At 29.5% G+C, this 12,022-nt stretch overlaps 3 protein-coding genes and 1 long non-coding RNA gene across 4 annotated transcripts; 2 read left to right on the top strand and 2 right to left on the bottom strand.

The window, feature by feature from the left end:
* The first annotated feature begins 3,104 nt into the window (after nt 1–3,104).
* Nucleotides 3,105–3,955, top strand: LOC111028497. Its single transcript, XM_022307158.1, has 3 exons — nt 3,105–3,261; nt 3,477–3,665; nt 3,777–3,955. Exons 1-3 carry the CDS (start codon nt 3,108–3,110, stop codon nt 3,929–3,931), a joined length of 498 nt encoding a protein of 165 aa, XP_022162850.1. The 5' UTR covers nt 3,105–3,107; the 3' UTR covers nt 3,932–3,955.
* A 75-nt stretch (nt 3,956–4,030) lies between these two features.
* LOC111028496 lies at nt 4,031–7,515 on the top strand. The gene is made up of 3 exons (XM_022307157.1): nt 4,031–4,096; nt 4,183–6,154; nt 6,237–7,515. The coding sequence occupies exons 2-3, from the start codon at nt 4,241–4,243 to the stop codon at nt 6,708–6,710; spliced, it is 2,388 nt and encodes a 795-aa protein (XP_022162849.1). The 5' UTR covers nt 4,031–4,096; nt 4,183–4,240; the 3' UTR covers nt 6,711–7,515.
* Nucleotides 7,516–8,498: 983 nt separating this feature from the next.
* On the bottom strand, nt 8,499–8,954 carry LOC111028498. Its single transcript, XR_002603908.1, has 3 exons — nt 8,874–8,954; nt 8,738–8,801; nt 8,499–8,614 (listed from the first exon to the last, which is right to left on the bottom strand). It is a non-coding gene; the product is annotated as an uncharacterized LOC111028498 (long non-coding RNA).
* A 714-nt stretch (nt 8,955–9,668) lies between these two features.
* LOC111028495 lies at nt 9,669–11,866 on the bottom strand. The gene is made up of 2 exons (XM_022307156.1): nt 11,862–11,866; nt 9,669–11,520 (listed from the first exon to the last, which is right to left on the bottom strand). Exons 1-2 carry the CDS (start codon nt 11,864–11,866, stop codon nt 9,669–9,671), a joined length of 1,857 nt encoding a protein of 618 aa, XP_022162848.1.
* Nucleotides 11,867–12,022: the final 156 nt, after the last annotated feature.

Here is a 12,022-nt window from a genome sequence, read left to right on the forward strand (position 1 = left end):
ATGAGATCCGTAAAAGAATAGATATAGAATTATAATTTTAAATAACACGAAGTCCAGATAAAATATATTCGAATGGATCTCGGTTCGAACTATTGGGAACTCAAGGTTACTATTCGGATCTTATATGACACCAATATTCAAAACATGTGTTTATTTTTTTCGTATTTTAAATTAAAATAAGCAAAGCCTTTTCATTTTAAGATCTCACAAAGAATTTTAAAAATAATATGAATTTTAGATTAATTATGTTTAAGCGAAGCTTGGATTGAACTTGGTATAAAGACAATATTTGGATCTTATATTCTTTTTTCACACCAACAAACCGATAACCGCAAGTATTAAAATTCTATATTTTATATATTGCAAGAAAGTCGATTTGTGTTAGAATACGGTACGAGATTCTTAAAGTAAATAGTAAATCTTTGTTTAAATTATTTAATTATTTCAGGTAGGTATTAAATTTCGTACAAACAACGTAGCTAAAATACCTCTATGAGATCCACATTCTAACAATTCATATATTTTTAGAATAACTTTACGCCAAATATAATAATTAATATTAATAAAAACGTAGTGAGATCCTATATACTACCCAGTGTATTGTGTAATTTTACGTATTTTGTTTTACAAGAAACTCGTTTTGTGTTCGATTTCGTTACGAGATCCTTAAAATATAATCGTTGAAATATTGTAACAATAAATTGTATTAAATGTGTCACACACATAATGTAGCTAAAATACTCTTAGAGATCCACATTTGTAGCGAGATCCGGGGTGTGCACTGCTCACCACTAACTTATTCTGCAGTCGAAGAAATATTATACATAAGGAATATGCGATAAGCATTTATAGAACGTACACCATATAATAATTAAATAGATATAAATAAAACAGTATTGGTACGTCCTACGGGCTAATCGTTGTTTATCTTCAGGGTGTTTTTCCACAACCGTTCGGCGTCTAGTCCATTGGTTGATAACGCAGTCAAATTTTATTTATATATTGTTTTTACCAGAATTGTTAGTTGTTCACTGTATTGGAATATCGATAATTAATAGCTTTGAAAAATCGTATGTGTTATCGATAATAACCGACAATTTAGTAATCATTAATCGTTGTGTGATCTCTCAGAGATATACTCCGATACTCGATACTCGTGTTTTCGCCGTTTTCGTGACTGTATGTCCGTAGCGCGATCCATTTGTGTTAAATTTTGCGTTTTTGTCGTTCATTTGAAGTTCTTACGACTGAATACGAAATATTATTTGTAAGATGAATAAGATGACAAGACGAAAACTTCGTTATATTAGTGATCATTTCAAAGGTAAGAGTACATGATCTTTATTTATTTTTGAAGTAGGTATCTATTGCATACAGAGGCGAAGTGGCTCTTCTTCTTGAACTGACTTCAATAAGCATTCTCTGTTGTACCTATATTATAATCTGAGCCGTGCCGTGTGGGGGGTCCTAGGGAGCATTCAGCATGGTTTAAAGGGGCGCGAAAAAAAATATTTTAAAATATTTTAAACTATACGTAAATAAAATACATGAGAAAGATTATTATTTTACAATTATTAATATATAATTAATATAAAATATAAAAATTCAATTCTTTAGAAATGAAATGCATATAAATAAATAAATTGGGGGCGAATATTTTTAATTTTGCCACGGGCGCTGAATTTTAACGGTACGGCTCTGATTATAATACAGGGATGGTAAATCCGTGGCACGCGTGGCTTAGATGGCACGTGAAAATTAAATTCCAGAACCAATCATACAGTAGGTACTTATGTTATATAGGACCATACTGTGAGGTACATTTCCATTATCCTTGTTTTAAGAAAATTTAACTGTAGGTTCATTAAAAAAATAGATGACACTAATACAATAGGTACATTAAAGTTGGATACTAAATTTTTTTCCTTAGGTATATACAGTGGTCGAAGAGGCTCAAAATAAGTGAAAGGATGCCTAGATTTTATAATTTTCTTTCATTATTATAATTTACACACATGGAGGTGATAGGAGGTGGAGAAGAGTTGAACACCTTATATATAAAACAACAATTTTATATCAAAGTACATATTTTTGTTTTTCATTTTAGTGTCTTAATTATTGCTGATATATTTTAGACATCAAGTGGTCCAATTTAAATGTGTAATTAATTATAACTTACCTAATTATTTAAAAAAAAAAAAACGATATTGTATTCTTGTAGAACTAATGAAAAAACCATTGTAAAAAAATATAATTTTCATGAAAAACACCAATATGAATCTATTACCTTTGTATGTAATTATTGGAGGGGATAAGTTATTTTTGACAAAATAAGTAAAGGAATGGAAAATGTGAATTATAAAAATTGAAGTCATTCCATACCATCATATCCCCAGCCTACTTTGACCACTACATATATACCTATTTATATATTATTATTTTCATAATATCATGCTAGAATAAAACTCTAGTTAGTTTAGCTCATAACGTTAAAAGAATTTGCACCCTTGTTTTAGTAAATTAATGTATTAAATAATTTATATCAACCAAAAGCAAAACCCAACACCCAATTTACCTCTTAAATTTACAAAATAGTATAAAATCAAACAAGCCATTCTTTATTTAAGCATTCCAGACCACAGGACAATATTATAGGTGCCGCCCTGACCCTGATGTAACTAATAAGACAAATATGTTACACGGTTATTTATTTTGTAAATATAAATTTTTAATGTACCTATCTATTAAATTTAGTAATTTATTACTAAAGTACTTACATAAATAACTACTTTGTAACTGGTACGTTAATCAGTTTTTTTTTTTATTCTATATTAGAATGGTTAGCAGTTCAGTTTAAAGATGATAACATCTACTACATGTGTCCTAATATTAAAAAATAAAAAAAAATAAATATGAAAATTGGCTCATTCAAATTTATCAAATGGAAAGATGGATATAAATATAAGGCCAAGATACTTAAAAAAGGGAGTAAGTTTTTTAGTTTGATATTCATATCTTATTTTGAATTTCTATTATTTCATTTTGAATAGCCAAATTATTATCTTCATTAATCCTAAATATATGAATTATTCTAAAACAAAAATGGAATGCTGAAAATAATTTTTTTTTTAGCCAAACAAGAAGTTCAATGTTATTTTTCAGAAATCAATGTTAAATTTGAAACATGTGAAACATCTTTAGATGACTATGATAATGATACAAAATTAATTAAATTAGATTTACAATCAAATATTTGTACAGGTAAGACAGTACCTATGGAAAAAATATTTTTAAAATTAATTATTTAAGGAAAATGGATATACCTATTGCTATGTATAACAATATTAGGTTTTATTTTATTTAGTATTGATTACTATAGGTAAATGGGTACTTGAACTAATTTTATGTTTAATTATTCTCAAATTTGAATTTTCTTTTACTATCAAACTTGCTTATATTCTAATTTTTTTTTAAAGCTATTTCTTCTCAACAAACCGCGGTTAATATCAGTTGTGAAATAAATGATGAAAATGTTGAAAAAATAGAATATCCTTGTAATGCTTTTGGCAATGAGATGCCTATGGTTGATGCTAATATAGTTGGTCAAATGAGTGATGAAAAGTCTCCGTCTAAAAACTTATACATAGAAAAACTCAATTGTACAGGTAAAACTAATGTTGTTTAAATTATAATTTGTATTTAATTTTTGCCTGATAGAGTTTGGTATGCATTATATTTTTGATACCTACAAATTTATTAAAATTGAATGTTTTCAGCAAAATATACTGATATTATTGATAGTAATATGGAAGATACATATGATTACTATGAGTTACTTAAGGATAAAAAAAATAAAGCCAGTAATGAAATTGATATGGCAGCTTCAAATCAATTTCATTTAAACGAAGAAGGTAAATTATTTTATTTTTAGTTTTTATATCTTTGAGAGGCAATTTTCTGATCTAGCCATCTTGCTTTCTTTATAATATAAATTACAAATACTCTATTATTTGTTTTTTTTTTATAGCAAACTTTAAAATAAAGAAGTATTTAGACAACAAGTCATCAAATATGAACACTAATTTACAATTCCCAAGTAATTTTTGTTATTATAACTAATTTATTATACTGCATATCATAGTACATGTTATAATTTACATTGAATATTTTATTTTTATTTAGATTTAAGAAACAAAGAAAGTAAATTTTATGGTGAACAAAAAAATCTGACAACGATTTTATGTCTTCTAGTAGTTTTGAACAAGACTCTGGATCAGAATATAATCCTAATACAGATAACTTGTCAATCAATAGCTCATTATTACAAGAAATGGAAAGCAATGATTCAGACGTTATAGAACAACAGGATCTAATTAAATTTAAAGTAGATGATCCAAACCTTCCAAGCACATCACACAAACCAGAAATCATACAACTACCAATTACATATGATTCTGATAATCTACAGATTCCATTATCTGATCAATCATCTGTACCTTTTATATCAAGGAATTATAATTTTAACGGAGTAGTAGAAACAAGTAAAAAGAAAAACATTACCAATAAAAGAGTTTGGGACAAGGTCGACCATTGCTTATTCTGTGAGAATAGCGTCACAAATTTCACCAGACATTTAATACGTAAACACGGCAATGAAATTGAAGTTATACGATTCATGGCATTACCAAAAGGATCAGCTGAAAGAAAAACGGAAGCTGATATTTTAAGAAAGCGAGGAAATTTTTTATTCAATGTTGATGGAAATACTAAAATAAAACCAGTACGACGTCCTTATGAGTTTGAAACTAAAACTTCGGTCGTTACTGATTATTTACCATGTAAACATTGTCTAGGAATGTTTAAAAAAAAATATTTACATAGACATTTTAAAATTTGTAAAAATTTAAAAATTAAAACCAACACAAGGAATCAACCTCAGGCAGATGGCCAGAATATTATCCTTACATTTTCAGAGACCGACGAACAGTTATTAAAAAATGTCTTCCCAAGAATGGCTCCTGATCAAATATCTCTAGTTGCAAAATCAGATAATTTAATAAAGGCTTTTGGAACCAGATATTTAAAGAGTCATAAGGAAAAACATTTAGTTGCAGTAGTCTCCCAAAAAATGAGAACTTTGGCCCGTTATCTAATTGCCATGAAGGAAGAAAATAATCAAATTTTTTCACTTGAAGACTGTCTTAATCCAAAATATTTCGATTCCACAGTTAAATGTTCTCAACAAGTAGCTAAATATAACAAACTGTCAAATAGTTATGCATCTCCATCTGTAATTTTGAAACTTGGACAATTGTTGAAACAATGTTGTGAAATTGCAGAATTTATTTTTTTAAAAGAACAACATGGTAATATAAATCAACAAGAAAATATTAAGGCGGTACAAAACATGAAATATTTAATAGAAACACAGTGGTCTCACGAAATATCTTCTAATGCTTTGAAGGACATTACACAGAAAAAGTGGAATAAACCAGCGATCTTACCTCTTACTTCTGATATTAAATTATTCAGAAATCATTTGTTAAAAATCGAAAATGAGTCATATAACAAATTAAAAGTAAATCCAGAAAATTTACATGCTTATCGTGATCTACAAGACAGTATATTAGCACAGTTAATTTTGCTTAACCGCCGCAGATATGGGGAAATTCAGAGAATACATCTTGATACCTACACAAATTCTATATCAGAAATTTCTCAGGAAGAAATTGTGCAGGCATTATCTCCCATGGAAACAGAATTGACTAAAAGCTTCAAACGTATTGTAATACGAGGTAAACGTGGGAGGGGTGTACCAGTGTTGTTTACACCTCACTTACAAAAACGTTTACAGTACTTGTTGCAACTAAGAAAAATAGTCAGCTTTATTAATAAAGACAACCCGTACCTTTTTCCATTAACTCAGTCTCCAAATAATTGTGTTAGAGCTTCAGATGTAATCCGTAAATTTGGTGATGAGTGTGGAGCTCAACACCCTGAAAACATCACTTCAACACGTTTGAGGAAACATGTCGCCACTGTAACACAACTATTAAATTTATCTGAAGGGGATATAGAACAACTATCTACATTTATGGGACATTCAGTAAACGTGCATAAAGAATATTACAGACTCTCTGACAATGCGTTCCAGGTGTATATTTTAATACGTTAATTTTTATTGTTATATTAATTATAGTACATAATATACAATGTGTATTTAAAAAAAATTTCAGGTTGCCAAAGTTAGTAAGCTTCTATTAATGATGGAAAAAGGACAAGGAAATGAGTACCGTGGAAAAAGTTTGGATGAAATAGATGTGGATGTGGATGAATTACTGTCTGGTGAAGAAGACTCTACAGACGAAGAAAATGAAATTGATATAAATCAAACCACAGCTCTTAAAACTATTAAATTAAATAAAAATAAATCAAATTCTTCTATCAAAGATAAGTCACAAAAACAAGTCCCCAACCAAATTGAAGTAGGAACAAAAGGTTCAAAAATAAAAAAAACAATTGTTATACCATGGTCAGAAGAAGACAAAGTTATAGTCACATCATACTTTAAAAAATATATTCTATTAGGTAAGACACCTAAAAAACATGAGTGTGAAGAATTTATGTTGTTACATCCTCAAATAAATAAACCTTGGAAAAAAGTTAAAGACTTTGTACATAACAAAATTAATTCACTAAAGAAAAAATAAAGATTGCTTTTTCTATTATTATTATTTATTTATTTATTTATATAGTTAATATAGATAATGAGCCTTAATGAGAAACTTGTATAGGTGCCGATGGAGGATTATCTGTTACCGTTATCAAACATATTATACTAAGTTAACTACAGTTCACACAATTATTATAAATGTTGTTAGTTATTACTAGATAAACTAAGTAGGTTCTACTTAGTTGATCTATAGTTTGTAAGGCATTATTTTCCCTATTATTTTAGTTCAATGATATATTTTTTAAAGTATCATAACAAGGACAATTTTATATCTTGGCATAAGTCATAAATTCTCTGATCAAAATTAAGTTTTAATTAAAAAATTAAAAAAGTTATTTTATGATATGATAATATTTTGTATTACAGTGGAACTATTTATTTTAAGAACTATTATTTTAGTTACCTAAATAAATGTTGTGAGATCCATCTGACAAAATTATGTATTGGTGAAGTTTGACAACAGTGTATGGATCTAATAAGTACTGCACAATGAAAATTAGAAACACTAAAGGATCTCGTATGTTAACAATTTTAACGTTTTAGATCTCATTGAGTACTAAATTTATAATCTCACACACTGGATCTCATAAGGATAGGAGACACCTTAAAATAAAAGCAAGTGTTCTTGTAATTTTATTTCAGGATCATAGTTTACGTATTATAAAAATAATTTTCCATTTACTCCAGTGCAGATATAATACGTTTTTAGGGTGGATCTCTCGTGGTTCAGTTTTCCATATGGATCTCTTACTATACAAAATGTATGTATGTGTGTGACTGTGTGTGTGAACTGTGTACATACGAGTATAATATAATATATTACAATATAGTTGATGAACTCACCATCAGCTCTTCCTTGCACCGTCTCTCCTCTTCGAGCGACATCCGTTTCTCGTGTTTTTTGAAATACTTGCGTTTGGCGGCCTGCAGGTTGAACCACGTGTACGAGAACGCTTTGACATTGGGCAGCAACGCCTCTATGAACGGATGAAATTCATCCTGCGGGGAAAGAAAAAAAAGATTTAAATTGATGTGACAGCGTCGTTGTTGTTACTCTATTATATTATAATTTACAATTATCATCATCATTATTATTATTATTGCTAAAATTCACATGTATAGGTGCTACTAAATTTTTATAATAGCATATATACGGATACTATACGCGAAATCCCTCCCTAAACTTGCAGTTATTGGCTAGGTAGTTTAAGTATACAAGTGTGTGCGGTGAACGTGTACAATCGGACCCCGGTTATCATCGAGCAACAGTCTTTAGCACGTGTTTGTAGCAGGAGGTGCTGCCAATTCGCACCGCACCGCACTGGGTTAGTGGGAATCGCGCACGCCGAGATCCTCCGGCACCCGGTGCCAACCAGACCGTTACAGCCTGCCAAACGTGCACACTACCGTGGTCGTGGTCGTGTCGTCGCCGTGACCCCGTTGGCCGAGACATCTTATGCAATTGGCATGGTATATCGATGTGTGTGTGTGCTGGAGAATACGCACGTCATGCGTACGCACACAAACACTAAAATCGGAAACTGCCAAATTTTTTTTTTTTTGATTTTCAAACGGGTTTCGGCCAACGACAACAGTAAACAAACAAGACTGTTGTTTACTGCAGTGATTCGTCTGTTGTAGAAGTTCTTCCGTTAATGAAATTCAGAATTCTCACGTTTATTCATAATAATCATTGAATATATTATATAATACTAGGTATATTATACATGACACAAGTGTAATTGGCGTCAACGCAAAACGAATCGTGNCCTTTCCTGCGGTCTTTGTCTTTTTGATATTGGCTTTTGGTTCTAAATCATTTTTTCTTTTATTACCGCTTACTTTGGCAGGTTTTGCGATAGATATACTTTCAGTTTCATGCTATTATTTAATATAATTACAATACTATTAATATAATAATTATCAAATTATGATTTGTATGACACACACACACACACACACATACATACATATTATACTGTACTACTGTACAAACATACTTACATCTTCGTTTGAAGAGCTTTCGGCAGATGCATTTGTATAGTAAGACATTGTGTTTTTTTTATAACTTAAATAAAAAAAAAATGTTAAAGATGTTAGATTTTTAATATATCAGATTTTTTTTTTAAAAAATAATTACCTGATCAAATGTATTTCTACGGTGTGAAGCGACAACACACACACACACACACAGTCCTGGTGAATACAATGTAGAGATTTAACACTAGAGTAGCCTGGGGTAAAAGTGCGCGTTTTCTATTTATTTGGTTTTTATAATGTGATAAACATTTTTAAATGCTCTCAAGTGATATTTTTTCTAAAGGTTAATTTATAAGGAATGTAAATTTATAGATTGAACTTTATTTTTATGTACCTTTAAATAATTATTTACAAAAAATGAAAAAAATAAAAATTGGGAATTTTACCCCATGCATGGGGTAAAATTCCATATAGGTCAGGGTAAAAGTCCTTATGGGAAATCAATATAGACTTAGTTACATAGGATAACTCTGTATTTGAAATTAGTAATTAAATATTATTCTACAATATTAATTACAATCATTAAAATATAAAAGGAACTTGGTTACTTCACAGTCATTACTTTTTATTACTAAATTACGTAGTAAAAAGAACAAAAAAAAAAAATCATATTATCATGACTAGTTTGACAATTTGTTTCATTTAACTTATATTAAAAACTTGATCAATATCTTTCCTTGAATGGAAAAATAAATCATTTAACAATTTAACACTTGATATTAAATAATAATTATAAAAATAAAAATAAAACAATATATTATGCTTAAATTGCATAGTTAAAAAAAAAAAAATAAATAATCTCTTTTTTATGACTACCTTGTCAATTTTAACAAAAAACTTAAAATATAAATTTAAAAAAAAACTTTCAATAAAAAATGTAATTAAAATATAATTTCTATGAACATAAATCACATACAAAGTCGTTATGGAGATCCTCGTAGTATGAACATGCTTCATGCCACCAAATCTTACATTTACAACACATAATCCAATCCTCGGTTGGTGGATCTTCATATTTTTCATTACATGCTGGACAATTTTCTTTGTAAGTTACCGTCGTAGCTGATTCAGCATTAACAGTAGTGCTTACTTGTTCAGAGGTATCAGCTTTTTTAAGCACTTTTTTCTTCCTTGGTTTTGATTTAGTTTCAAATACATTTCTTCTTGCTTGTCTATCTGCTTTATTTTTTTCAGAAATTAGTTTTGCATTTGCCTTATCTTTTTCTAAAGTTTCAATTTGCGTTTTATAAGGACTAGAAGACAAAATTTCAGATTTTTTGCCATTGGTACGACGCTTTCTTTTTAGTGATATTTTAGGAAGAGGTATTATATCTGCAGGTGACACTGGAGATTTTATATTTTTTGAAGTTGAGGCTTGAAGTACATTATTTTCTAATGACTTTGTAGACATATTAGAAGGAATTACTATAAGTGATGATGTAGATGATTCTTCGACTATTTGATTTAATGGAATTTCATCATTAATAAATTCGATTGGCAAATTTATAATGTCTAACGGCTGATTATTTTGAAGATCTTCAGAAACTGTTTGATCTGTCACAGTAGAAGGTAGAAAATCATCATCACTAAAAATATTTGGATTGAGTGGCCAAATCCCACACATTTGAAATGCATTTAAGGCTTTGTTCATTGTTGCAGTTTCTCCATATGCATTACCGAAAATTTCTGCAAGTTGATATAAAATGACTACTCTGCCAGGATGTGTGGTAGTCCATATATCATAATGGTAGGCATAGTAGTCTTTTAACGGCTTGAAGAAACATCTATCTAATGGTTGAGTACGATGACTCGAATGTGGTGGTATACTCACCAAATGTATAAAGTTAGCTCGACAATATATTATTGTATTTATATTAATATGTGAGGTGTGATTGTCCAAAATAAGTAAAACTGGGGAGTCTTCAGATGGTTTAACATGGTGTTTAAAATGTTCTAACCACTTTAAAAACAACTCTGAATTTATGTAACCACTATCAGATAATAAACCTAAAGTTTCTGGGGGGGCCCCGTTCAAATATTCTTCTTTCATTCTTTTTCTCGGAAAAACTAAAATAGGGGGTACATAAATACCACTCGCACTGAAGCAACAAACAGCTGTAACCAATTCACCACGTTCGGCAGCAACAGATTTTCCCACTATTTTTTTTCCTTTGGACGAAATCACTTTTGGGACTTTATTTGGTACTGTCAGTATTCCTGTTTCATCCATATTAAATATACGACTTGGCGGTACATTCAATTTTTGATACACTATTCTTAAATTATCATAAAATCGATTTATTTGATAACGATTGAATCCCATGATTCTTGCAACACTTGTTTTTTGAGGAGTTCTTAATGATAAATTATGTCTTAAAATAAAAGAATTTGCCCAGTCATATCCCGCTAATTGTTTTTCTTCATTAAATCGATGTTCAATGTTATTTTTTAATGCAAATTGATATGCTAATTGTTGTAATTTTTTAAAAGATAGCCCATAAAATCTATCGTCCAAGTCTTTACAATGTTTTGATAACTCTTTTTCTTGTTCATCGTTAAATGTTCTTTTAAAACGCCCCAACGATGATACACCATGCCCAACTTTTAACCTTTTTCTTAGTGCTGACTCACCTATCCCTAATTGCATTGCTGCACTACGAGTTGATACTCCGGTATCAATTAAATTTTTTGCAGCATTATATATTACTTCAGTAATTGGTACACGGTTCGTTTTTCTTACATGAGTTCTAAAATGAAAATTTTAAAGAGGAGATTGGTAGATATTTAATAAAATAAAGTATCTAATTAGAAAATTAAATTGTTATTGGGCCGGGGTAAGAGTACGTACTGCGAACTTTTACCCCAAATTAATTTCGTACTCTTACCCCAAATCAAAATGTTTAACATAATCATCATTATCTATTTGCCTGTGTAACGATACTAATTATACGACTCTTGTAATATAAAGTTTAGAAAATATTATAACATTTGATTAACAGTTTCATACCTAATACAAGTGATATTAAGTTTAAATATACTTAAGAAAAAACTACAATATTACATCAGATGATTAAATAATTTAGCTTACCTCATGTTAAACAAAATAATGTTCCAACCATGTGCTAACGTGCAGACGATCGTAAAGAAATGATAAAATAATCGTTGATAATAAACAGTTTGGCCATATATTAAAAATTAAATTTATAGTGGAGGAATTGGACTCTTACCTCATGCGCACTTTTACCCCAG

Source organism: Myzus persicae, unplaced genomic scaffold, assembly GCF_001856785.1.
Source record: "Myzus persicae strain clone G006 unplaced genomic scaffold, MPER_G0061.0, whole genome shotgun sequence".
Classification (NCBI taxonomy): Eukaryota; Metazoa; Arthropoda; class Insecta; order Hemiptera; family Aphididae; genus Myzus; species Myzus persicae.

Coding starts and splice junctions, on each gene's coding strand:
- LOC111028497 (XM_022307158.1), top strand. CDS start 3,108: ATGCTGAAAATAATTTTTTTTTTAGCCAAACAAGAAGTTCAATGTTAT. Junction 3,262..3,476: donor ACAATCAAATATTTGTACAG/GTAAGACAGTAC, acceptor TTTTTTTTAAAG/CTATTTCTTCTCAACAAACC. Junction 3,666..3,776: donor AGAAAAACTCAATTGTACAG/GTAAAACTAATG, acceptor GAATGTTTTCAG/CAAAATATACTGATATTATT.
- LOC111028496 (XM_022307157.1), top strand. CDS start 4,241: ATGTCTTCTAGTAGTTTTGAACAAGACTCTGGATCAGAATATAATCCT. Junction 6,155..6,236: donor TCTCTGACAATGCGTTCCAG/GTGTATATTTTA, acceptor AAAAAATTTCAG/GTTGCCAAAGTTAGTAAGCT.